At 47.6% G+C, this 27173-nt stretch overlaps 1 protein-coding gene across 2 annotated transcripts in view; it reads right to left on the reverse strand.

Annotated features, from left to right (window-relative positions):
* Kcnj5 (potassium inwardly rectifying channel subfamily J member 5) overlaps nt 1-25900 on the reverse strand; it is a 33684-nt gene extending 7784 nt beyond the window's left edge. The window contains exons 1-3 of one of the 2 annotated variants that reach the window (XM_029481847.2): nt 25665-25900; nt 24834-25573; nt 2567-3505 (exon numbers count right to left, since the gene is read on the reverse strand). In XM_029481847.2, the coding sequence (XP_029337707.1) occupies nt 2567-3503 (937 nt within the window). In that variant the 5' untranslated portion in view covers nt 3504-3505; nt 24834-25573; nt 25665-25900. The remainder of the gene's footprint in view (nt 1-2566; nt 3506-24833; nt 25574-25664) is intronic. The other variant, XM_029481846.2, reaches the window with a different exon arrangement.
* Between the last annotated feature and the right edge of the window lie 1273 nt (nt 25901-27173).

Raw genomic sequence — 27173 nt, forward strand, 5'->3', positions numbered from 1 at the left:
TCATGATCCCAGCAAAGGTAGAAACACCCAAAGCTGGACACTGGCCAGACTAGACACCCCACTCTGTTCCTGCAGGCTTCCGGGACTATGAAAAGACCCTAGCACAGGACTCCCACAAGAGTGCCTGCAGAGGTCCCTCAGGACTCTTCCCATAGTTCTTTCTGTTTGTCTTTTAGGGAAATGGCACGGGCTATCCTGTAGCCAGAGACCCTGGCTGCTTGCAACTGTTACTTTTCAATAACTCCGAGTCTCATCTGTGCTACTCCATTTGATCCTTTAGCTTCCCACCAGCCCATGACCCTCTTCATTGGCAGACAGGCCAAGCATGTTGTCCAGATTCACATAGGAAGGGTAGGGATGAGCTATGCTGCTCAAACTCTGCCTGAATTCATGCCAGGGCTGGCTTCCATGAGCCTGACAATGGAACAGCTCAGCTCATTTGTGAGTAGGTGGTCTCAGTCACCCTCATGGTTCCACAGACAGAGAACACCGATTAGCTGGCACAGGTGGTGTTAGGGCAGGGCGGTATAGGACAGGGCTTTCAGGGAAATGTGGGAGGAGCAGGCAAACGGGGCCAGCATCTACTCCCTCTGCTGGGTGGTCTGTGGGTGCTCTCCTTGGGCAGAGCTGGTGGTCGGGAGCACATCACCAGGGGTCCGTGAGACTGTCTATGGCTGATCTCTTCTTCAGGAGCTTGCAGTGGAGCTCCTTCCCTAGAACGTGATCCTGTGTTCTATGCTGACCCTGTTACCAAGGACACACTGACCCTAGAGTCCCCATGTACAAGAATCAGCTTCCTGCTTCCTGACTGTCCTCAGCCCCAGGGGCTCCTCCAGCTGCTACCATATGCTTCCTGGCTAGGCTCCGGCCCTCTAGCAGATGGCCAGGCAGCCTTTGGCATAGTCCCTAGGGCCCGCCATCACCCTGCCTGACTCTGACTTGGAACTAGGAAGACGTATAGAGATGCTGCCTCAGTCCCCCATCCCCCCCCCCCAGTAACCAGATTCCCAAGGGCTGACAAGTTACGCTTATCCACCTTTAACAAGCCTCTAACATCTTAGAGTCCAGTATGGTGTGTTAAAAAAAAAAAAAAGCTGGAGCCTTGTAAAGGAAAGCGGAGTATGAACACTTAATGTCTGCCAAGCCCTTTTGAGATCCAGTATTTGTATTTGGGAAAGGGGATGAAAATCATATAAATGCTATTTGCGAGGTTTGGAAACAGATGTCTTATTTTGAGCACGGGTGACTTTTGAACAGGTCAGCACTCTGTGTTAGCATGCTGCTCAGTCCACGTGGTCAACTAAGGCGAAGGAAGGAAAAGGAGGACGGATACAGCATCTGTCAGATGTGCTTTCCCTCCCAAGAAGCAGGAGAGCTGACCATGAGGGTAGTGTCTGTGGCTCTCAACAGATCTGGGGCATAGGTCCTCTTACATATAAGGGCTGTGAGTGAACTTTGCAAAGGCTGCACACTGGGTACCATCTGAACTGGTTAATCTTTGTCATCTTAACCCAAACCCGAATCCCCTGGGAAGAGGGAATCTCAACTGCCGCCATCAGAGAGGCCTGTGAGAATGTCGGGGGAGGGGGTCGGGGGGGGGCTGTTTTGTTTAATGATTGTTGTGGAGGCTCCAGGTCTCTGTAGGTGATACTCCCCTGAGACAGGTGGGCCTGTGCTGTAGAAGAAAGCAAGTTGAGAAAGCAAGAGGGAGCAAGCCAGTAAGCAGTATGCCTTCACAATTTCTGTGGAGTTCCTGCCCTGAGTTCCGTCCATGATGGACCTATAAGATGAATAGAGAATAAACCTTCTCCTCTTCCAAGGTGCTTTAGGTCAAACTATTTTATCACAGCAACAGAGAGCAAAACCATCCTCTCCTAACGATGAGGCCCACAACATGTATAGCAGTGGTTCTCAATGTGTGAATCACAGGGTTTGCATATCATATGTCCTGAATACCAGATATTTACACTATGATATATGACAGTAGCAAAATTATGAATTATAAAGTAGCAACAAAATAATTTTATGATTGATGGGGATCGCCAAAACATGGGAAACTGCATTTAAGGATCGTAGCATTAGGATGGTTGAGAACCACTGATGTACAAAGCTAAGGAGACACTGCCACCTCTCTTACTCAGCCCAGGTTTCCATGTCACTTCATGCATGTCGTAGGACAGGAAGCATTTTGACCTAGTGGACATGAGGGCTGGTTCTGGAGTCCTCCTGGCTTGGCAGTGCTTTCTCACATCTGAGTCTCTGTTTCTAAACCATGAATTCTCCTTTATGGAGGTGTTAGAGGCCCAATGTTGTAATATATGTTTAAAATCTAGAACCATGCCTAGAAGGTGGTGAGTTCAGCCCATGGTAGCTATTGCTGGTGGTCTTGGGTCACACTACCCAGTTATCTTGGGTAACTGGCCCTTGGGTCACATTAGGGATAGAACTGCCCTCACTGTCATCTTGGGATTCTTGCACACAAACTTGCACCCGAGAGAGCCCCAGCAGGCTAAGCTCCACGGAGCAGGAAGTGGATCACACGGCTGAGGAGGGCCAAGTGTCTTACCTGTTGCTTCTACCATTCCTTCTAGTATGACCACAACTTCGAACTCTTCCTGTTCCAGTTGAGCACGAGACATCTCCCAAAAAGGGCTCTTCTCGTTGATCTCGTGGGAGATGATGAGTGGAGAGACCAGGAAGAGGCGGTCATCACCAGTGTCAAAGCCCACATTAATGTCGGTCTGGTTCAAGGGGATGAATTCACCTTCTTTGGTCTGCCGGGACTTGATAAGCTTGGCACGGATGGAGGCCTCCACGATGTGGGAGTTTCGGAGGTCCCCTACCCGGAACATGAGGCACAGCTTCTCATCCCGCATGGAGATGACGGCATTGTTGGAAAACATTAGGGTCTCTGCTCTCTTCTTTGGCTGGCTGATCTTTACAAACATGCACCCCACCATGAAGGCATTAACAATCGAGCCCAGAATGGCCTGCACCAGAAGGAGTATGATCCCTTCTGGACACTTCTCTGTAATGACTCTAAAGCCATACCCAATGGTTGTTTCTGTCTCGATGGAGAACAGGAAAGCAGACACAAAGCCGCTAAGGTTTTCAACACAAGGAATCCACTCTTGGTCACCCACGTGATCCAGATCACCTCGGACGTAAGCAATGAGCCACCAAATGAAGCCAAAGAACAGCCAGGTGATGGTGTAGACCATAGTGAAGACCAGAAGGTTGAAGCGCCATTTGAGGTCCACCAGGGTGGTGAAGAGGTCACTTAGGTAGCGATAGGTTTCCTGAACATTGCCGTGGTGCACATTGCACTTGCCAGTCTTCTCCATGTAGCGTTGACGTGGCTTCTTGCCTTCCGTCAGCAGGCGGGTGCGGTCTGTGGCAATGGGGATGTAATCCCGAGCCTGTTTGGGAATCTTCTTGTGGTCCTGGGAAGTGACTCCTATCTCCATGTCTTGATTCATAGCATTCCTAGAATCACCGGCCATAGCTGAGATACAGTGAATTAAAATGACACTATCATTAGTGAAGTGCCCTGTTCTGATTAGTAAAGATTTGGAACTGGAGGCTACTTCCGTCTGGGAACTCTCAAGGGATTGTCATTTATAATGACATTTATAATTTATAATCTAGCCTGCCAGAGTTAGAGATTGCGATCCACATTATCACTTGTTTTATATGTATGTATGTATGTATGTATGTATGTATGTATGTATGTATGTTTTGCCTGTATGTGCATGTATATCATGTGCATGCCTATGTCAATGGAGCCAGAAAAGGCATCAGATCTCCTGGGCATGGAGTTACAGACAATTGTCTGCTGCCATATGGGTTCTAAGAAATGAACCCAGGCTCTCTGCAAGAGCAGCCAGTGCTCTTAACCATTGAGACGCTCTCCTTCCCCTCATGTGGATTTCTAATCTTTTGCTAGGATATAAGGTACTCAAGGGCAGGATTTTGTGCCTTTTTTATTCCTTGCTACATCCCAGAAGCCCAGGGTAGATCATGTGACACAGACTGTGGTTTAAAAGCACCACTCTGTGAAGAATGGAAGGATGCATAAGAAATCAGGGGAAGATCTAAGGAGTGTATGAAGGCCGATGTTAGGTTCCTAGTCACTTGGCCCCAAGCCCGAGGTGGCCTTTGAGGCCCTCTGTCTCCCTTCTTTGTGCTGGGCATCCTTTAGCAGTTGACAGAAAGGACAAGACAGCATGTGTCTGGTTCAGTGAGTGGTCACTCCTGCTGTCTGAGTGGGGAGCCTGGGCCGTCTGAGCACTTATTAAAATGACAGACCACTGTGTGGATGCACCCTTGAAAAATCTGATCTAGTTAGTCCTGAGCAATTGAGACAGATGGGATGTCCGTACCCCAGGGCTTTCAAAAGGACTGCTTTTAGAGGGCATGCCACTTCAAAGAGCCACGTGGAGGCTTGGAGTATTCCATCTACTGCCTTCTTGACATTCTGCACAAGCCCACTTGAAATGCACTGAGACTCTGATAAAGACTGGAAAGATTGTGAACCCCTCTGGCTACTGAGAACAGCTTCCTCCGGGGCAGGAGTTGAGCTAAGAAAACGTAGCTCCATTCGCTTGTTTAATTCTACCACAGGTGATGAGACTGTTGGAATCTGTCCATTTTTCTTTGTTTTTTAAATTTTTGTTTGTTTATCCTTTATTTTAACATAGTTTCAGGTTGGTTGGGAAGCTACTATGCAGCCCACGCTGGCTAGCTTCAAACATGAACCATCCTGTTGAGTCTGTGGTGCTGGTATGGCTGGGTTATGTCACCATGCTGAGCTAATCTGCCCAGTTTTTTTTTCAGTTGAGAAAACAATGCTTGGAGCAGCATTTGGCCAACATAGGTTTGGAATCTGATTTAACCTTGCTCTAGCCCAGAGGTTTAACCCTAAAGACATGATGGGGTTCTATGGCTCAAGCTTCAGATAATGGACTGCTAATTCCAGATTTTTCTTTGAGCCCTGATCCTGGCATATGACACCAGAGGGCATCCTTCATAAACATTCTTTCCTGGGTTTCACAAGAATACCCTTTCCTGGATGTATAATTCTCACAGGCCATCACTTTCTTTGTTGCACTAACTGAGAAACAAAATATCTTTACCACTCTGAGACCCCTTCAGGGAACATTTTTCTCCTGCAGGCTTGAATCTGGGCACACACTCTGGAAGTTCACCCTGGGCTTTGGTATGTCTCTCTTTGGAATCCAGTTGTGGGCAGTCCCTCGTGGGAAGTTCCCTAACACTAGTTTGGGGATTTTATGGAACACCTTGGAACCATTCTGGTGAGTGTTCTATAAGCTGATAGGTAGCCAATTAGAAATTAGCAGACTTGGTGGACATGAGAGGTGGAACTCTTCTTTATAATCAAGATCATGTGAAGCCTAGGACAGGAATGGTAGGGCTCAAGTTATTAGTCAGAGGAAAGGGACCTGAGTCAAATCTGGTTCTTCAATGGACATCCTGAATTCTCTGACAACATCCATTTATAACTATTTAAAAGCTGGTTTCATCCACATGAAACTCAAGAAGAAGGAAGACCATAGTGTGGATACTTTTATCCATTTTAGAAGGGGGGAACAAAACATCCATGGAAGGAGTTACAGAGACCAAGTGTGGAGTAGAGACTAAAGAAATGACAATCTAGAGACTGACTCACCTGGGGATCCATCCCATTTACAATCACCAAACCCAGACACTATTGTGGATGCCAACAAGTTCTTCCTGACAGGAGCGTGATATAGTTGTCTCCTGAGAGGCTCTGTCAGTGCCTGACAAATACAGAAGTGGATGCTCACAGCCATCCATTAGACTGAGCACAGGGTCCCCGATGAAGGAGCTAGAGAAAGGTCCCAAGGAGCTGAAGGGGTTCACAGCCCCATAGCAGGAACAACAATATGAACTTGCCAATACCCCCAGAGCTCCCAGGAACTAAATCACCAACCAAAGAGCACACACAGTGGGACTCATGGCTCTATCTGCATATGCAGTAGAGGATGGCAATCAAACATCAAAGGGAAAAGAGGCCCTTTTTCCTATGAAGACTGTATGCTCCAGTGTAAGGGAATGCCAGGGCCAGAAAGCGGGAGTGGGTGGGTTGGTGAGTGGGGGTAGGGGGTAGGGGCACAGTGTTCTTTGAAGGGAGAACCAGGAAAGGGGATAACATTTGAAATATAAATAAAGAAAACATCCAATAAAAAACAAATAAAAGCTGGTTTCAGGTCTACCAGTGTTTATTCTATACATATCAATGCCAACTCCTGTAAGAGTCAGTCAAAATTGATCCACCAATCATCTGGACAGGAAAATTCCCCTTGGGGAAGATATTGTACTAGTTAGCTTCACCTGTCAACTTGACACATTTTAGAGTTACCTGAGGAGAGGGTCTCAATTGAGAGCTTTACTACATCAGATTGGCTTTTGGCCATGTCTGTGAGAGATTGTCTTGACTGATGATTGGTACAAAGTAGCATAGCCCACTGTGGGCAGCACTATCCTTAGGCAAGTGGGTCTGAGTTGTATAAGAATGCTAGATGAACACGAGCCAGGGAGCAGGCCAGAGAGTTAGCTGGCAACCAGTATTCTTTTGCTCCAAGTTCCTGCCCTGAATTCCTGCCCCGACCTCAATGATGGAAGGTGCCTTGCAAGTTATAAGCCAAATGAGCCCTCTCCTCCCATGAGTTGTTTTTGTTCAGAGTGTTTTATCAAAACAACAGATATGAACCCAAGACATCTATGTATTTCAGGTCTACTAGAAATAGTGTGGTCTGTCCACAATGTACATCTACACAATGTTCTCTTTGTTCATTGTTTGTTCTTACCCTTGAGGGGGTCCTGTGCTAGTCTGTAATAAACTCCATCTTCTAACTATATTCTCAATGCCTTGGATGAGTTCTTTTGGCACAGATCACAAGACTGTAGAGATGAGTGGGGACAAGAGCAAAATACCGATGACACAGACCACTGAATCACCTGCCCCACTGGCCAACCAAAGTAATTTTGGCCATCTTGAGAAATCTTATGACTCTAGCATATCTTTTCCTTTGCCACCTAGGCAATTCCAAGGTAACCTTTAAAATGTCATATCGAAGAGTCACGCTTGCGAAGGGCCATTTGTCTCAGACATTCATTGGCCATTTCCACACTGCACACGGCCACCTGCTCCCTGCTCTCAAATGTGACATTTACAAAGATAAATGAAAAATGAAGGAAAATGGACCATCTTTACAGAGCGCTATATAGGATCTTGTCCTGCTTCAGGGGTGAGTCTTTGTGCTGAGAATCTGATCAGAGATTCCTAAACCTGGTAAAGTATGCTGGTGGCCCCAAAGCCCCTGTGTTCCTGGGGACCCAGCAGTGGTAGCCCACATAGGGTTCCAATTGAAGTGTTGTGGTGAGGTCTTCTAGCCACAAGTGCTGGGCTGGGCTAAGGCAGGGCCATGAGAGCGAGTAATCTGGGCATATGGGAAAGTACACTCTGCCTTCTGCTGATTTTCTACATTGTTTCTTTACTATTTTTGAAAATACCCTTCATGCCTTCTTATAGGGGAGGGCCCTGTGATGGACTAGAAGCACAATGATATTTTGTAGGATACTTCTGCCCATGTCTGAAAAAGTTTTGCTGTAGGAGAAAGTTGCAAATTTCTGAGTTAAGAGCCATGCCTACGCCTAAAATATTCCTTGAGGCGCCCAGAGTGTGATGACTAAGTTTTTTTTTTTTTAATTAGGTAATTTCCTCAATTACATTTCCAATGCTATCCAAAAAGTCCCCAATACACTCCCCCCCCAGTCCCCCACCCACCCACCCCCACCCCTTGGCCCTGGCATTCCCCTGTACTGGGGCATATAAAGTTGGCAAGTCCAATGGGCCTCTCTTTCCAGTGATGGCCTACTAGGCCATCTTTTGATACAAATGCAGCTAGATGACTAAGTTTTACAGTCAGCTTGGTTGGGTTAAGAATTCTGTAGGTCATTAATGAGACACAAGTTTGGGCTCATCTGTGAGGGTGGTTTCAGAGAGAGAAACCTGAAGAGGGGAGACTTCCCCTGATTGTGGACAGCAGTATCTCGTGGGTTGGAGTCCCAGATTTAATCAAAAACGGAAACATCCCTGGAAGCTCCTCCCCTTTCCGACTCCTGATCTGCCCAATGTGAGCAGGGTAGACTTGGATTTGAGCTCACTATGCACAGACTTGCTCTGTGAGTCATTGAAAGTTTTATCTGCGTCTGCCTCAGCTTCCTTTGCTATATATCCCAGCTACTGTTTCTTCCCTCCTTGCCTGGGGCCCATGATGGGGAAAACTACAAAGGATATAAATATTAGTAATATGCAGTCCCGTGCCACATAATAGTGCTATGACCAACCGTAGACTGCATAGACAACACTGGTCCCCTAAGACAATGTCACATAGTAATACAGCCTGCTCTTGGCCATCTTAATTTGAATAAACAAGCTCTACAATATCACCTAATGGTGCATTTTCTTCAGACTGTGTCTCTGTGGTTAAGCTGTGTGACTGTATAAATTTATAATCTCTCCTTCCTTGAATTTAAATGCAATGTAATGCTCAATTATCCCAAATTGTAAGCACACAGAGAGAAGGAACATCTAAAATTCAAGCACCTAATTTCTCAGTAGTGTTTACAAGGTGGGCATTAAACTGCTCGATCATGGAACCATTACTACACAGATTTCTTTAAAACTTGAGAGCAGGCTCATCCTGGAAAATCCTGGTTTCCAGTGCGTGTGTGCCCAGCAACTCAAACAGATTTCCAGGGACAATATAGGTAGACTTCAAATCAGGTCCTGGGATCAATTCAATTACTTTTATCTTCATTAAGTGAATATTACATGTGGAGCTAATTTTGTCCAGCCCCTCAACTGGGAGTTAGACATAGAGCAGTGAAGCAGGTAAACACAGGCTCACCCTACCAATACTTTACATTTCAGCCCTGTTTCTTTGAATCCATAGTGTGTACAGAGCTGTGTGTAGCAGCAAGGGAGGAAAAAAAGGTGCAGGCCTACCAGAGGCATGCTGAGTATCCTGGCTGCTCTCTTTAAGCCACCAACTTAAGTGAATCCTATTACACCTGCTCACCCTGTTACTGCTCTTATCTTCTGGCTGCCCCCTTAGCCTGTAGATGAGAAGAATTACTACAACATGATGAAAGGTCTCCACAAAGACAGCTTCAAGTCCAGCAAAGGTTTGTCCCTTTGATATGAAACATAGGTGAAGAGACTCAAAGGAGGCCAGATCAAAGGAGCTGTATCTGAGATGGTGCATGAGTGAAACTGACATTCATTAAATAGACCTTGGGGCAAAAGATGCCCCGAGATACTCAGCACAGTGCAAAAAAGCTCTGGACCATGCGGTGGTCTAGGATGCTAGGAGTCCAGGAGTGTAGCAGTCTGATAAGAACAATATACTCAGACTTGGTGGAGCTTTTTGGACAGAGCACTGGACTGGGAGTCTTAGTTTCCCACCTATGAAAATAGGATTCACAAACATCTTTCTGGACTCCTCCTTTCTCTCTCTAATATGTGGTAGGTTACCATAGGTTATCATCTGTATCCCTTAAGATTTGGGACATGTGATGGAGTACATTAGAGAAAGACATCCAGAGGAGGACACACTCATGTCCCTATTGAAAGATCTGGGTACTATTCTGGGTAAGCCTGATAAGTGTGCTAGGTGTCTAGATAAGGTTGGAAAGCTTTGGAGGACCTCGATGGGGGCCAGGAAAGCGTCAGCATTGCTTAAGTTGAAGCTTTAAAATATCAGATGAAAGGGTGGATGTTCCAGAGCTTTACTGAGGCCTATTAATAGACCATAACTTCCTTCTAGTTAAAAAAGTAATCTGTAGTCCAGATCTGCAGTAAAGACTAGAACATTATGTATTATCTCTTCCTTTGAGAGTTAATGTTGAAGCTGGGCATGGTGGCACATGCCTTTAATCCCAGCACTTGGGAGACAAAGACAGAGGCAAAGAGATTTCTGAGTTCTAGAACAGCCTGGTTTATATAATGAGTTCCAGGACAGCTAGGGCTATGTAGAGAGACCCTGTCTGGAAAAGAAAGAAATAAGGAAAAACATTAACGTTGAGTCACTGGCCAATGGGCTCCTCTAGATTTCCCCTTCAAAACATTACATGTGATTGGTTATACTCCATACCCTTATGGTAAGGCCTATTGTTGAAGATAACACTTGTGTCAAATGTGAAGAAATTGAGCTGGTGCCCACCTGAAAGCTTTGCCCCTACTGACTAACATTCATGTTGCTGGAAGGTTCTTCGCATGCTATCAGAGGAGAAAGATAACCATCAACATCACTCAGCGATATAAACTCTTTGAGACCTGCCTGCAAGATAGGCAATAGTGGCACAAATGTGATGGGAGATTCCAACCACTTCTTCAAAATTGGATTTAGTGTCCACTCTGTACTGGAAATCCATACTGGACATTGCTAAAGAGGACAAGAACTAGATTAGATAGACCATGAGCCTAGAGGGAAAACCTGATACTATTATTCTGCTAAAGAAATATGGCAATAAGAGCAATAAAATGATTTCTAATAACATATTGCTGTACCCATAGACCAGTGCATTGCTTAACCTCATTAGAGAAGCTTCATGCAGTGGATTGTAATTAACACAGAGACCCACAACTACATACAGAGAGTAAAAGACCATATAGTATCCAGTCCTAATGAGATGCCTTTATCAATACCACCACCCACCCACTCACCTCCACCACTACTAAGAATTAGGGATCTTTGTGGAAGAGAAGGAGAAAGATCATAAGAGCCAGGGGTGCGGGTGCTTCCAAGGAAACAGTGTTTTCCAGACACAATGGCACTAATACATACATAAACGCACAGAGCATGTGGCAGCATAATAAGACCTATGTAAATTCAAACAAGACAAATATCCCAGCAGTGAGAAGGGAAGTGGACACAAAGACTCATTCCTAATGCAGTAACTGTCCCCAGCTGATGTCTTCTGGGAAGGCGGAAATCAGAGAGAAAGGAACATGAAGTTGGGTGGTTAGGAAGGTGGGTAGAACCTGGAGGGACTTGGGGACGGGGAAAGAATATGATCAAAACTTGGCATATGAGAAAATTTTTAATTAACAAAAACAACAAAAGAGTTAATTCATCCAGGCCTGTCAATCACTGGCCAGGAGAGTATCCCACAGGAAAGCTGATGCTCGTGAAGGCTTGCTAAGTCAACTTAAGGGATAATTACTTCTAATGGGAAGGATGCCCCTACATTCCAATGCAGCTACTTTTGACTTTTTTTTTGCCATGGGACTGGAGAGGTGGCTCACTGGTCAAGAGCACTGGCTGCTCTTCCAGAGGACTTGGGTTCAATTCCCAGCACCTACATGGCAGTTCACAACTATCTCTAACTCCAGTTCCAGGGGATCCAATGCCCTCTTCTGATTTCAGTGGGCTTTGCCTGAACATGGCATACAGACATACGTGAATGCAAAATACCCATACACGTAAACTAAAACACTTTTTAAAAAAGCTTCTGTAAGCCCGCCCACTTTTCTAAGTTCTAACTAAAGAACAATCACAATAACGTTTCCCTTTCCTTCCCTCTGTATCATTTGTTTGTTTGTTGCTTGCTTGCTTGGTTGCTTGGATACCAGCGGAAATCCTGAGTGTACATTCCCTGACACTTTGGGCAAACTATAGCTTCTTTCCCTTCCACCACAGAGCTGCTTGCCATCGCTGTTGCTGAACCTGCTTGCTTTCTTGAATTCTGACTTAAAAGACATGGCTATCTCGATTTCTCTTATGTATCCCTTTTTCAGCTTGTCTGGCCAAAAGGTTTTCTTTTGAACTCTAAGAAAATGCACCCAGAGCCTCCTTTTGAGTGTGTGTTTAAAGTCCTTTATGAACAAGACTAACGATCTACAAAAGGGACTCCAACTTCCTTGTAACTACTGCATTGCAGTGTTAAAATATGAAAATGCTCCAAGCAGGTTGGTGGCTGGGCTGCCTTGCCCCTTTCAAATGTACACCGGTTAGCAGGGAGTGTTAAAGGCACTATAAAAGACATTTATATCCAGTAAAAGGAAGGCACATTTAGCCAGGCAAAATTCTAAGTTGCCCCATGATCCCTATTCCTGTAGCCACTCCCAGAAGCTCTAGGACTTGGGGACTGTGCTCCCATGGTTGGTAAAGTTTGAGGGTGATGTTAACCTGGTCTAATTTTTGCCACCCTCAGAGGGACTTGGCTTTCCTGAAGCAGGAGTTAATAGGTTTCTTCTTCTTCTTCTTCTTCTTCTTCTTCTTCTTCTTCTTCTTCTTCTTCTTCTTCTTCTTCTTCTTCTTCTTCTTCTTCTTCTTCTTCTTCTTCCTATTATTATTATTATTATTATTATTATTATTATTTTTAAAGTCAGAAAGGGTCTACCCAGCAAGAAAGTGCCTGCCTCAGAACAGAGAAGATACGGCTGGCAAGGAAGCCACAGTGTTACAAGGACAGAGGCTGGATGTCTCCTATCTCTAGGAGGAGGGAAGAGGGGCTCAGGCTCCCTGTGAGAACTGAGCAGGGTCATGATCAGCCCGTGGCTGCACCTCTGATGCTAAGTAGATGCTGTTTTGAGACATTAGGTCTGTGGTCGTCTATTGTGCATTAATGGAAACAGGGCAGAGATAGATGCTCCACGTAGAATCTGCTGGCCCCTAACCAGGTCACCTCAGTTCACAGACACTGAGTGCACCACTTGTCAAGGAAGGTGAGCAGTAGGTCCTGAGGCCAAGGGTGAGAGCTCATGAGCCCATGGCTCCATACCCTTCATACTGAGGGAAATTGTTTTTGTCTTTGTTTTGCAAAAGGGAAAAAATGGGAGCTTCAAAATCTCACTAAGGGTGGACAGTGTGGTTATTATTTTTAAGTCCCCACCCCACACATACAAGGCTGTGCTGGTGAGTAAACTCTGTAGATTCTGATTCCTCCACTTTCCACACCACAGTTAGGAACCCCTTGCCTCATCTCCCAAGACAGTGTCTGGAGAACTCTCTTAGAATGCTTCCTTTTGGCTGGTGCACCTCCGGCAGAACTAGGGCAGGAGCTGTGAGCAGTTCCTCTGAGGCTGGCCTGCACAGTTTGCTGGCTTCCTGTTTCTGAGATGCTGCCCCTTACCAAGAACCACCTGAGGCAGCAAAGCGTAGAGATGCTCTGGGGAGGAAGCAGGGCCCCATGGGCAGTGGGGGCAAGAAAGCCATGGAGAGAGGGCACTCTGAGCAGTGGAGCTGGACATTAGATGTGGTCCCCGAGCAGGGCATTTGGGAGCCCTTAAAACCTGAAACCTCAGAACTCAGTGAGAACCCAGGGGTCCTGGGACCTGACGCTTTCAGCCTGGCCTTGCAGAATGTGACAGGTGAAGGTTTTTGACACCCTCCCAGCCCAGAAGGCAGTCTAGGACAGCATGCCCACTGGGACAAAACATGTAGGACATGGTGGTGCATGCCTTAATTCCAGTACTCAGAAAGCAGAGGCAGGCAGATCTCTGTGTTTGAAGACAGCCAGGGCTACACAGAGAAACCCTGTCTCTGAAATCCAAACCAAACCAACCAACTAGGCAACCAACCAACCAACCAACCAACCAAACAAACACACAATTCTCTTCTCACATCTTTTCTATCCCCTAGTCTGCTGCTGGCCACCCAGTTGTCAGGAGAAAAGCTCCATATACATACAGGCATCCCCAGCTGGACATAGAACCCATGGCAAGACTGCCAGGCGCCCTGGGGTGGATGTGGAAGGGGTGACAGAGGTACTGTCCCTGGAACAGTGGATAAGCAGGGCTCAGGGGTCTGGGTGGGGGTGGCTTGGTACAATTCAATCCTGGACAAGTCCCAATCTCCTCATCTTGTGGTCTCGTCCTTAAAGAGAGGCCAGTCTATACTCCCCCACCCCCAAGAACCTATGTGCAAACCATACCAAAAAGTTAGCTTTTCCCAAAGGGCTAATCTTGATTTCCCAGCTTTTCAAACATATTCTTAAAGTGAAACCCTTTTTTAGAGCACTCTGAAGCTTAATGGAACAAAGAGCAGCAGAAATAAATCTTTAAAAACCCAACAGGGACTTCAATGAGAAATTTCATCATATTGCAGCTATTGGGTTTATCAACTTAGGTGAGGTCTGTTCTTGAATTCCTGGCTGGTATGCCTGGGTCAGTTTGGGTCACAGCACATAGGTACTAAGTATGAAAGCTCAAGGGAATGAGACACATGGCTTTATCCAGCCAGCCAGGCAATTAGTCGGTTAATGAGTTCCCACTTAATGCTTGTGTTTTGCTAGGCCCTGGGGGTAGAGGAACCTAGAAGCTCGCCACACCAGCTTTGATATGAGTTCCCACTTAATGCTTGTGTTTTGCTAGGCCCTGGGGGTAGAGGAACCTAGAAGCTCGCCACACCAGCTTTGATATGCCTTCCATTCATGGGAGCTACTGTTGAAATACATGTTTTGACTGAGTCTGGGGTTTTTCTGCATTTTGAGTCTGCATTTTTCCCAAGGTCTCCCAGTGACATCATTGCTCGTGGCCTTCAGTGTCTTCCTGAGAGACAGGGCTGCCTCCACCCTAAGTGCACAGGACAACCAGTTCTGATTCTGGGGTCTCTCTTAGGCAAATGAGTGAAGACTACAGTTCTATTCTCTGCGTTCAACCAGCGCACTGGGCTCCAGGGAACACAATGACCAACAGGTCAGCTCTGTAGAGAATGACATGAAATCCAAGGCACTGTTCTTAACTTGGTGTGACTGAGGAAGTGAGGGAGGGTCGGCTGAGTTGTCATACCGAGAGTGCCCACAGGGGAGCTGAGCAACAACACCTTGGCAGGAAGGCCAAGCAGGAATAACAGCTTGGGTATCCAATGCCTAGCCGGTCTCTGCCGGGTGCCTATGTACTGTATCATCTCACACACATCTATGGAGTCCCTTTTAACAGTTTGACTTTGCAAATGACAAAATCGCAGTCAGTCAGCAGCTTGCTTAAGGCTGCAGTGTCTGAGAGGCCAGGCCAGGCTCCTCTTGGTATGCTCTGAGTGCTGGCTGCCCCCTGTAAGCCCCGAGTCTGACCAAGATGCTCTCTGCTCCCATGGCTTCAAGTCAAGCTGACCCAGCTTGCAGTCAGATGGACCGACACCTGATCTGTGTCAGGCAGCCAATTAAATTAAGACTGAGTGCTATATTTCCCAGGTTGAAAGTGGCATGGCTGCTTCTCTGCTTGCTCTCCCCAGGGCTGTCTTCTCTGCCCTTGCCTTTCCCTCCTGATACCCCAGGAGCCATAGGTCAGGATCCCCTGCTCCCAAGTGTCCTTCATTGTTCCAAGAAGATTGAGAGCCCCTACTGTCCATGGAACATCAACTCTCCTGACAGAATCACTAACGCTGCCCTCCTTTTTCTCTCAGAAGTGTCTGCCTAGAGAACGGACCCTACAAAGGAGACCATCTGTGATAGCCACTGTTTCCATCCTTAACACCCACCCCTGGGTTACTCTTCATCTGAGCGAGTCTGCCTCTGCCAGGAGCCAGGGCAAATACTTCACTCCTCCTGCATACTCTGCCGAATGCACTGTGCATGCTGGCAGCAAACAGTAGCCAGGATGAGCGCTGAACTCTGCCACCTACAAAAGCGAGGTATGAGAGGCTGGCGAGTAGCGGCTGTGCTGGGCTCTCCCTGGAAGGATGCTGCATAGCTACTTATCAGACTGATGCAGATTGCATCTTTCTGACATTTTAATTCAATGTAATGTTTTCTCACACCCTGTTTTGCATTTTTTAAATATGGCAACTTACCATCCCAGGCTAGCCTCAAGTCAACGAGGATCTTGAACCTTCTGATCCCCCTGTCTCCACCTCCGGAGCGTGGTTGGGATTGTAAGTATGTCTCTAAACCTGGTTTGCATTAGATGATTTCTATAGAGACTTGAAATACTTGATTCTCTTTAGTCTAGGAAAAAGCAATTATCCAAACAGATGGTAAATGTAAACAAAATTGTTCCGAGCTCGTGGGACATAGGAAGGCACGGTGGGGATTGTTGCAAGCTGCGTCCACGTGCACATCCAGAAGGATGGTCCTAACAGCATGCTGAGGCTCCACTACTTTTTTCTAGAAAATCTGGAAATGAAAAGATCTGAAGATGAAACTGGGCATGGCGGCACGTGGCTCTCACCCCGGCACTGGGAGGTGGCTGAAGCAAGAGGGTGTTAAGTGTGAGAGCAGCCCTGGTTACATAGCAAGTTCTAGACCAGGTTAGGCTATGTAATGAGACTCTGACTCAATTTTTTTTTCAAAAAGCAAACTGAAAGGGTAAATTCTATTTTATGTGGTGATAATGAACTCAACATTGGAAACACTGTGCAATGTAAAGGAAAGGTGTCTGTGAAGCATGGTTGGGCTGTTGTCTCTAAGGTAAGTTTCTGGGCTACTGAGATGGAGAGGGTCCTTCTCCCAGGACTGGTAGACTGTACTTTGAGTGACAGTGATCCTGGGACTAAGGGCTCAAGTGATGCACACATTTATCTCAAAGCTTTTCTCTTCTTGTTGGTGCCATGAGCACAGGCAGTCAGTCATGGCAGAAGAAAGCAAGGGCTTCAATCTGGGCACATTCCCCAACAGAGCGAGGTCAAGGGCTGGCTCCTCTGTTCCCACCAGCCCTGCCAACTCCCTACAGTCCTCCCAGTCCATTCTGCCATGCAGTTGGCTTGCTAGGGCACTCTGTATCCCAAGAGTGTACCTTTTCTTCACCAGCCAGCACCCTTCTAAAGGGCTGCAGAGACCAGCACACTAGGCACTGGACCATGGTCCTGCATTTTATTAATGGTAGCGGTGGGGTTCTCACTGAAAAAACGCAAGCCTTTCAGGGAAGCTGTGCGAATAAGAGAGTAGAGCAGGTGACCTCTCGGCTGGCTTCTGTCTCAGATGCAGTGGATGCTGATCACCAGCAGTCCGTCATGGTGGCATAGCAGGACTGGAGCTGAATGCAGTTTCCAGCGCTTATACCTTGGCTACTGCTATTTCTTAGGGGCACACGAGAGCTTGGGGAGTGTGTGGTTCTCTTATCTCTGCTCTAAGCAGAAGGCCCTAGGCAGGGGCTCTTCCAATGCCATAGTGCTAAGGTTACATGTGGCTTTAAAGGGAGTGAGCATAGGCCATGCTCCAGGAGCAGGGTAAAGGGCACTCAGTGGAGTGTAGAGCCAGGGACAGTGTGACTCTAGGAATAGCTGGTGTCAGGTCATCACTGTGGGTGGGCGGGGCTGTGGTTGCTGGGTTCTGGGCTGAGAAGAACTCCATAAAAGGGAGCTGTGAACAGAGGGCCTCCTCTCTATCAGCTCTGCTCAGACGCAGTCCTTGAGCATCTGTCAGACTTGCCTTGACTTCTGCTCTGGACAACCCTGGCCTGCACCCTACCTGCCTCTGCTCCTTGGAGGAGAGCCCCCAAAATGGCTTCAGCATAGGCCAAATTACTATTGAGTCAAGCTGGGGAGGAAGGCAGAGGACTCAGGTTGCTGCAGTTACTCAGCTTCGCCTCTTTTGGACTTACATACCAAGACATCCTTAGAAGCAGGTGTCTGGGCTGTGGTCCCCATGGCTTCAGACTCTTCCCACTTTAATTTCAGCATATGCCCAGTGTATCCCTTGTAGCAGGTTGCACTGACTTCTTTACAGAAAAGCTCTGGAAGTGTGTGTGTGTGTGTGTGTGCCCGCGAGTGTGCATACAAACTGACACCTCTGAACCGGGGGCTTTACCTTTGTTACCTTGACAACAGTGTGTGATAACTACCATGCACCCATTATGCAAATAGAGCCTGGGATTTAGAGCAGGCAGGGAACTCACCTGAGGCCACATAACAAGAAGAAGCAGAGCCCAGCACTGAGCGGACCCTGGTCTGACTCCAGAGCCCACGCTTCCCCGAGCTCTTCTGCCCATCAGAATCCAGTGATCTCGGTTCTGAATTGTAATTCTGCCTCTCCTGGCTACAGCTCTTCCCTGGGTCACATGCTATCCAATAGGTCCCCACCCCTCGTCTCTTGCCTTGTAAAAAACTGAAAAATGCCCAAGAAAGTCATGCCATATTGTCCGGAGATTCCATCTTGCCAAATCCCTGTGTAATATCCCTGCCCGCTTCACTTTAGTTGGCATGGGTTGAGGGCAGGTGTGGTAAGAAACGATACCGACTGGTACAACTACCTTACAGACTTATCACCATGGGATAGCAGTAGCTTCTGCAGTTCTATTGGGTTCTTCCAAAGTCCTTTCACTGGCTCATGAGACTGATAACATTAGCCCATTGTAGAATTGCAGTGAAGGTCCCTGAGCGAGCAGGGTACTGCCCCTCTTCCTGGGAAGATATCCTCAGAAACACGGAGGATGTAATGGGACATGGAATGATTTCATAGCAGGTCTCACAGGTGGCCCTGACCTCTCATGCACAACAAAAGGGTCAGGTGGTACCATAGGAGCACCAGAAAGTGAGCTTGGGGTCTTCAGAGCCTCAGGCTACCCGTGAAGGCAGTGATTGGCTGCTGGCTCCCACAGCATCCTTAGGCAATTCCCTATCACCTGTCTAAGGAAGTCATAAATCCTCCTGCATCAGCTTCTGGGGCTGGTGAGAAATAAGAACCCAATTAGAAGTGGCGAGGACTAATCCCCAGGCCATCTTGTCATTATAGAAACAAAAATACTGAAAGTTTGTGATTAAGATAAAAAGCAGAGAAGGGACTAAGTAGTGTTTGTAAGCTTTCTAGGGGGCTGGCCTTCCTGTCTTGCAACTGTGAGAGAGAAGAGACGTAGCATGCTCCTTACAGATTTCAGTCCTTCAGAGTAAATACAAAGACAAAAATATGCATTAAAAAATCCTGTAAGTACGTCCTGGAGAGGACTGACTGCCAGCTCCCTTAAGCTGGGAAATTTTATGGCTCGCCCTGGAGAGCAGCTGAGGGCTACCCACAGCTCCTCACATCCATTCACTTTGATACGTGGCTGTGGGTGTGCTTGCAGATTCCACAGGCAGTCTCCCTGTCCCCTGCAGAAGATGCACAAAAAAGCACGAATAAAAGGGCTTGAAAATCAAATCAATCCATTTCACATTTACCCCACATTTGTATCCATATTTTTTTCTTTGTAAGCCTGCTCTGCCTATGAAAGCAAATAGAGTAATTCTAATACATTTCTTCCTTGTAACCCTGCACTGTATGAATTCTGCATTAAATAATAAAGAGGATTAATAATTAAGTCAAAGTGAAAAACCCCTTGTTTCCTTTCTAAGGCCTGGGGGGACAGATTTCCTTGTCTGGTGCCAATTCGTGAAGTATGACTAGACAGGATCACACAGTCTGCAAAAAGGAAACAGCAAGAAAGCAGAAGAGGAGAATATATACATGTTTATGTAAAGGTGGAAAGCTTGGGTGTGAGAGGGCAAAAACTGGGCCAGGCATGGGGAAGAACCAGGGAGCCAGGGTACAGTAGGTAAGGCCCCCAGAATCACAGCTGAAACCTACCTGATGCAGGTGAGTTCTGTACACTAATTATTAGCGTTTCTTCTAGGCTCCGCCCCACAGTTACCTGGCAACAGCCAGTTATGTCTGACTCACTATAAAAGGGGCTGCTTGCCCCCTCCTCACTCTCTTCTCTTGTTCTCTTGCTCTCTTCCCCTCTTCCCCTCTCTGACCTTTCTCTCCTGATTTCCCTCCCCTCCCCCTCCCCCCATGTGTTCATGGACAGCCTCTACTCCTCTAGTCCTCTTCTCTCTCTGTGTCTCTACTATCCTCTCAACTCCCCTCTCCATGTCCTAAATAAACTCTATTCTATACTATTCCATCATGTGGCTGGTACCTCAGAGGGAAGGGATGCCTCAGCATGGGCCTGCAGGGGCACCCCCTTACCCCCTTACCCGTGCGATACCACACTTCCACCAAACATATCCCTTCTTTTTCTTTTTATAAAGCACAACAACTATCAAGCAAAGACTCCTTCTCTGTGATGGCCCTGTCTAGGCTAGCCCAGCCTTGAACCTACAGGAGGAAGGGAATGGAGACTCCACATCTAGTTTCTCTTTCCTTCCTTCTGCCCATAGAGTACTGAGGATGAACCAGGCTTCCTGCATGCTAGGATTTTACTTTGCCCTAAACTGTGCATTCTGAATTTCAGTTTCCAGTCTGGTAAATAGTTACAACCCAGTGTGACCAGCAGCCAGGTCAGCCTCAGCTGCTCGCTCTACCTGGACAGACAGCAGTCCCTGCCCCGTCCTCCACCACACTCTCCACCTGCCAGGACAGCCTGTGGACTCAAACATGAGAAGACTTGATGGCACCCATGAGTTACAAGTGATTGTGAGCTTCCGAATGTGGGTGCTGGGAACCAAATCCCATTCTACTCAAAGAGCAATGTGCGTTCTTAACCAGTCTTTATACATCTCCTTGACTTAAAAAAAGAAAGTTTAACTAAGCACATTACTACTCTGTGACCTAGAAATTGTATTCCTGGGCATTCTTTGTGGAAAAATAGAAGCTCAGGTTCACATAAAACCAGCTCATCAATATTAATAGAAGCACTGTTAATAACAGTTCTGAACTGTGACCAACTCAGATGTCTTTTAATGGGTATGTGACTAAATAAACTGTGATGTTTTCATACAGTGGACCCTCAGCAACAGCTCACACACACAACACACACACACAAACATATAAAAACACAAACACACAGAGACACAAAGACACACAGACACAAAGTAATCCAAATCTCCAGGTGATTGTACTGAGTGAAAAGAGTCAATCTCCTCATTATTGTATTCATATCACATTCTTGATATTACAGGGGGAAAAAAAAGAAAGGAGGAAGAAGCAGAGTAGCAGCTGCCAGGGTTGAGGGATGGGCAGGGCGACTGGGGAAGCATACAACATGCCCATATGTACAGGTTTATTGGCAACCATTTGGTCAGTTTTACGATATGAGAGAAAGAGGGTAAGGATATGGTAGTGTGCCCTGGTGGTTATTGCTTACAGTACATACGAGTTATAGTGGTTGTACTGGCTAGTTTTGTGTCAACTTGACACAGCTGGAGTTATCACAGAGAATGGAGCTTCAGTTGAGGAGATGCCTCCATGAGATCCAACTGTAAAGCATTTTCTCAATTAGTGATCAAGGGGGAAAGGCCCCTTGTGGGTGGGGCCATCCCTGGGCTGGTAGTCTTGGGTTCTATAAGAGAGCAGGCTGAGCAAGCCAGGGGAGGCAAGCCAGTAAAGAACATCCCTCCATGGCCTCTGCATCAGCTCCTGCTCCCTGACCTGTCTGAGTTCCAGTCCTGACTTCCTTTGGTGATGAACAGCAGTATGGAAGTGTAAGCCAAATAAACCCTTTCCTCCCCAATTTGCTTCTTGGTCATGATGTTTGTGCAGGAATAGAAACCCTGACTAAGACAGTGATCTTTAAAAAAAAAAGTTTCATGAGAGTGAGAGTAGACAGAGGGAAAGATGCAAGGTCAGGCAGTGAGGGAGGGGGAGGGGACATATAATGGTGCTGGTGTAGGTGTTGATCAGAAGTGGAGGGAGAGCCACCGATGAGGCTGGGATAGGTTCCCCAGGACTGTCATGCCCAGCCCCCGGAGCTCCAATTTTCAGCCTCTGCTCTTCCTTTCTGTTCGCTTACTGTCTTGTGTCTACTGATGCTCATTCCTCTGTAAGCCACGCCTTCTGGCCACTAGCAGATCTATTTTTACCAGGCCCTATAGAAGCCTTCCCTGCATGCCTTCCTTGAGGCTGCCCTGCTGGCCACTCTCTACCTGTGTCTCTTTTGTCACCTGCCAACCGGGCTGTAAGTCACAACCCCTCTCAGGGTAGAGGAGGCAAGGTGTACAATTTGGTCTTCTATCTCAAGCACTTGCATAAGGCATGGGCTTCACGTGCGGTCTGAAGGGACATGAGTGACTTTTTATGGTTCACGTGATAAAGATGGGTTTACAAAACAAGCAAGCCTACCTGATGAGGGTGAGGAAGGCTGTTGTTCATTGAGGTTTCTGTGCTCTATGAAAGTTAGCTGGCTCTCATGACAGCTTTTCTTTGTAAAGGGCCCTAGGGACCTGGACATCCATGGCTTCTCTTGCGTTAGAGACAACTACCTTCTTAGGGCAGAGGTAGTACCATATGTGGGTCACTTTTCTGATCCACTGCCCACCAAGCTGAAGTATTGAATTCTTAGTGGCCAGAGCCAGTGTCAAGATGGCTGAGGGATAGAATCTTAGAACACAGCCTCAGCCCCAAATGGCATCTGAGTCCTCCTGGTTCTTGCTTTGCCCCTTTCCCACTAAGGTCTCCCTAGTTGTAAGATTGGGAGTCTGGGATGGGAAAGATGCTGAGAGACAGGCAGTAATTCCCAGCCTAAACAACTATGTCAGGGCCACGAGGAGAGGAGGCACTTGCCAATCCCTGCCCTGCTCTGTCTGCTTTATCATCTCTCCCAGACTCTGGTCAGCCTATGCACTTGTCCTTGGAGACCAGGAAGAGCAGTTGCTACCTGCTTATGGGTCTGATTATCCCTGACCTTTGCTCTCAGCCTGCTCTGGTCTGGACTGACAGAAGAACTTAAGATTTAACCTCTAGCCAGGATCTCCAGGGTCCTATGTGACATTTAGCTTTAACACAGCTCTTGGCAAAGGTTGATGTCACCCTGGGCTCTGTTGACAAGAATAGCCCCCTTATCAGAAAGTCAAGGTAGGCGGGACCAGACACCCAGAACAGCTACCCAGTCCCTCCCATTGCCTTTCCTCTGTCGGCTTTTAAAATAATCTAAAAGAAATCCACTTCCTAAATTGCTTTGGAAAAAAAAATACATTCAGGTAAATTTATTCACATTTTTCCCAGTAATTCTTTGTATCTGAACTCCCATTCTCCCGTCTCTAGAGGGGAAAAAAAGGAAGACAAAGAGAAGGGAAATTTTCTCCATGGCTGAGAAGTGTCTTAGTAGTCAGCTGCTGATGGGTCCCCTCAGAAACACTGCCTCTCAGTGACCAGTTAACACATAGCAAAAAGCTTACTCTAACATGGTTACACAGAGCCACTCATGGATCCCTGCCCCCGACTCAATTTTGCCCCATTGCCCTCCACCCTCAGTCTAAAATTCTGGTCAGCATTTGCTTGGAAAATACAGGCAAGCTTTACCTAATGTTCTCTTAAATGGAAAAAAAAAACCCTGCTCAAATGACTACATTCGAAAAACTCCAACAATAATGTATTCTTGGTGCGTGCTAGGTGATCAACTGGATGCTGAGCTGATTTTAAATAGTGTTCAGAAGTGGATGAAGGTTTCAGGCATTTGAACTTCCAGCATACCCTTTGGTGGCTTGGTCCCAGAAGGTATTCAGAATCCCAGCATCTAAGGAGGGAGTGGGAACCAGAGACCAAGCACACTGCTATGTATTAAACTTCATCACAGGTGACCACAGTGGCCTTAGAAGGCTCCTGAATTGAATTCATGGATCAGAAACCCAGTCATACACTTGTAAGGTCCCTTACAGAGGAACCTTGCAGCCTGTGCATCATGTACCAGAGGAAGCAAGGCCAACAGGATACTGTCACAAGGATACATTGATATGTCCATGGAACCCATGAAAAGAGGTGTTCTGAATGTCAGGATACAGAAAGCAGCCTCAGGGGAATCTACACTGGGGAATCCTTCTGAGATCTGACTTATACAGAATAGGAATTTCTGCTTTGGGACAGCTCTGGGCAGAAGGGATGACCAAAACCATCCATCTCCTGCCCTCCCTCCTGCCTTCTCTCCTCCCACAACTGACCTGCTTGCTAGATGGAGCATAGAACACACTCATTTTATGCTTAAAGCAGATGTGCTCTTAAGCACGAAGTGCTGCTTCGGAGTGCCCGGCCAGCAGTAGGTAGCCATCTTGGAGAGGCGGTCGCAGAGTGGTGGGTGCTTTTGCTGTTGAGCAGCTAGGTGGTCAGCGTGGGGAAGATGGCTGGGTGCTGTTGGAGGATGAAGTTATCTCTGGGATAGCACCTCTTTCAGTGGTGGTCTGATGCTGCCATGCCCCCAAGTACACCCTGTTCCCTAGGACTCCCACTGGAAGCTGAGCCTTCCCCTGTAAGATAAGTATATCGGCGACTTACTCAAAAGTCTCTGATCCCAAGGAGTCTAGCCAAGCCTTTGATGGCACAGCTCAATTTAATCCTTTTATAAATCCCACGGGTCAGCTCACCTGCCAGAGCCTGGAAAACCCTGGGATGGAACTCAAGACTGCATGCATGTAAAACAGACATGGTGGCTCATGCCTCTAATCCCAGCACTCCAGAGGTGGGCAGGTGTCTGTGAGGTCAATCTGGTCTACATAGTGAGTACTAGGCTAGCCAGGTCTGAATAGGGATACCCTGCCTCTCAAATAACAAAGGAGGTGGAGAGAGACTATCCCTAAGCAAAGGCGTGGATCCCAGGAAGGTGGAACACCTTACAGGGTTAGTGTTTGGTAATAAGTTCTGGATTTGAAGCCAGGGGCTGGCGAGGACAGTGAAGACTAGAACCTCCCTTTAGAGCTCAGAGAGTCTTCTGCTCTAGTGCCCTCTAGAAAGCAAGAAAACCTCGTTCTGCCCCACAGGTTAGCTCCCAGGATCCTATTCCAGCTCAACACCCTGGTTCTGTAAATATTCGCTGCTGTCCCCTGTTTCTCCGCAGGGATTCCCATGCTCCGTGTCCCAGGCAGCTTGCTTAGGAGAAAGAATAGCTACACTTTGGAGTCAGATACTGTGGAGACTCTCCCGTTGTAATCTCAGTTACTCACCCGCTCAGAGGTGCCATTTCTGTGCTGTGGAACAGGATTGCTAGTCTCCGTTTAACTGAGAAGGGTCACAGAGAGCATTCACATTCCCAATGTTTGCCTGGTGTTTGAAAGGTTCCCCTCGATAGCGCCCAGGCTCTTGGTATGGATGCTCGGCAGGCTAGAGCCTCCACTGCCTTTTGGGAATATCCCATGAAATTTCGAGAAACCAACACTGAACACTGCTCCACAGTCCCAGGCTAGAAAACCCCCCTCCTAGTGGCCTGCCCTTGCGGTTGAAGGAGGCCCTGTCAGAATCAGGTGCTACAGAGCAGATCTCCAAGGAGAGCCACCATCAGGAAAAAGCTACAGCTTGTCTTCCTCCAGTTTTTTAACCCTTCTTTTGAACAATCACAGAAATTCTTTCAAAAGAAGGAAAGCATACAGGTAGTGACCAACGCTGAGAAGACTGGTACCACAAAGCAGTTAGATTAGAAAGCAGCTGGGGCAGAGTCTACAGTCCAGGGGGTCGCCCTACCCGACCACTTGAAGCTGTTTCTGGGAGCAAGGTTCTCTCTATCTCCTCCCAAGGCCTGGCCAAGCAAACCAAAGATGGAAGGTTTCAGTCCCGCAGGTATCCTGGTCTGGTTCTGGGAGCAGGGCGTTTATGGTCCTGGGGAGGCCAGCTTCAGTTTGTTGAACTTTGGACCGCCGGATCTTGTTCCCATCCTGTCTCAACCCGACAGGCTCCGGTAGGGGAAAGCCTGCTTTTAGAACCACAGGACACCTAGTGAGGGTCCGGCTTGGGGAGTCGCTGGGCTGGGGGAGGGACGCAAGAGAAAGGAGACAACTTACTTGTAGTGCAGAGAGCTTCTCTGAACCCTTGGGGCTAACTTCTGGCGATCCTTCCAAGGCGGTGCAGGTGGCTCTCAGGGCTCTCCAGGGGATCCCCTAGCCTCAGGCATTGCCTACGGACAGGCAGCCGCCCTGAGCCACTCTGGTGTCGCAGGTCCAGCTAGCAGAGGCATCTAAACCTCCCGCCCCTTCACCGGTCTGCCTCGCCCTTCTATCTAGAGAGAACAGCGGGAGGCTCTCTGCTGTCCTCCTCTCCGCCCTCCTCTCTTCTCCCTCCCCATCTCCTCTCGTTCCCCCCGCCCCGGGTTCTCCTCCCTCTGTCCCCCTACAATTGAATCTCTGGATAGAACGCGATTTAAAGGGCCACAGGCAAAGGAGAACCACAAAGAAAGGCAGCAATGGGAGAAATGCTTGCACAATGGGGTATATGGTGGAGATGGGTGGAGGCTGTTGGTATCGGGGGTCGCAGTCACTTGGGAAGGAGTCTGGTACTGGACGCAGGGCCAGAGAGAGCAGGAAGCCTCTTCCCTACTCTCCTGCCCACTACTCCCCCTTCGCCACCTCCCTCCAAGACCTCCTTGTTGATGCTCCCGTGCTTCTGGCCACGCTTAAGCAAGGGTCAGATACCTACGCCACCAGATGTGTGTGAGAGCTTCCCGTGAATATGTGGGAAAGCTCACGTGTACATGTGTGTGTGTGATCGCCCGCGTGTGTAAGCGCCCCCGCGCGTGTGTGAGCGCCCGCGTGCCTGTGTTTAGAGGGTGCGGAGGAGCAGACAGAAGAAACTCTTAGGGCAGAAAATGCAGGCTCAGAGCCTTGCTGGGAGGGACTGCTCGGTCACTCTGGGCACTTTGTGGGGGCTGTTGTCCGAACTTCCCTGCCTATCAAGAAGCCAGATGCAGCAGGTGGGGGACATTCCCCTGGAAGTCCGGAGTCACAGTGCAGGGGGGTTGGGGGGGAACCTTAAGCTGTTACTGGGTCTGGCTCTTGAGACTGGGACCTGATTATGACTGAAGGGGAAAGTTTAGAGAAGGGAGAAGGGAAGTGGGTCTTTTGTTGGATCATTCTGCTTAGGGTAGTCTATAGGTAAGTGGGAATGGCTATTCATTGAAATGGATATGGCCTTCCCTTAAGGGCAAGTGAGACCTGAACCATCTTCAGGTAAGGGGGCTGGCCTTTCCTCCCACTCTCTACTTTCTTCTCTGTTCCCAAAAGTTCTTTTTATAAAATATTAAAACTATAATGTCATTTCTATTGCAATATCCTATGTACATTGTTGTCCTAAGACGTGTGCTGAATGGAAAAGCTGTTCAATGATGGCATTAAAAGGCACCCTGCCCCCCAAACCCCCGTGTTTCCTCAAGCTTCCACCCACCTTCCAGTCCATTATACATTATTCTGTATTCACTTCTCTGCATAGATCTCTTGAATGTATTTCATTTTCTGTGTGACAGCCTCCATATACAGACCACATTGGCTGCTGCTCTGGCGGTCTGAACATCCTTCCTT

Source organism: Mus caroli, unplaced genomic scaffold (genome assembly GCF_978045245.1).
Source record: "Mus caroli unplaced genomic scaffold, Mus_caroli_1 scaffold_11, whole genome shotgun sequence".
NCBI classification, from domain to species: Eukaryota; Metazoa; Chordata; class Mammalia; order Rodentia; family Muridae; genus Mus; species Mus caroli.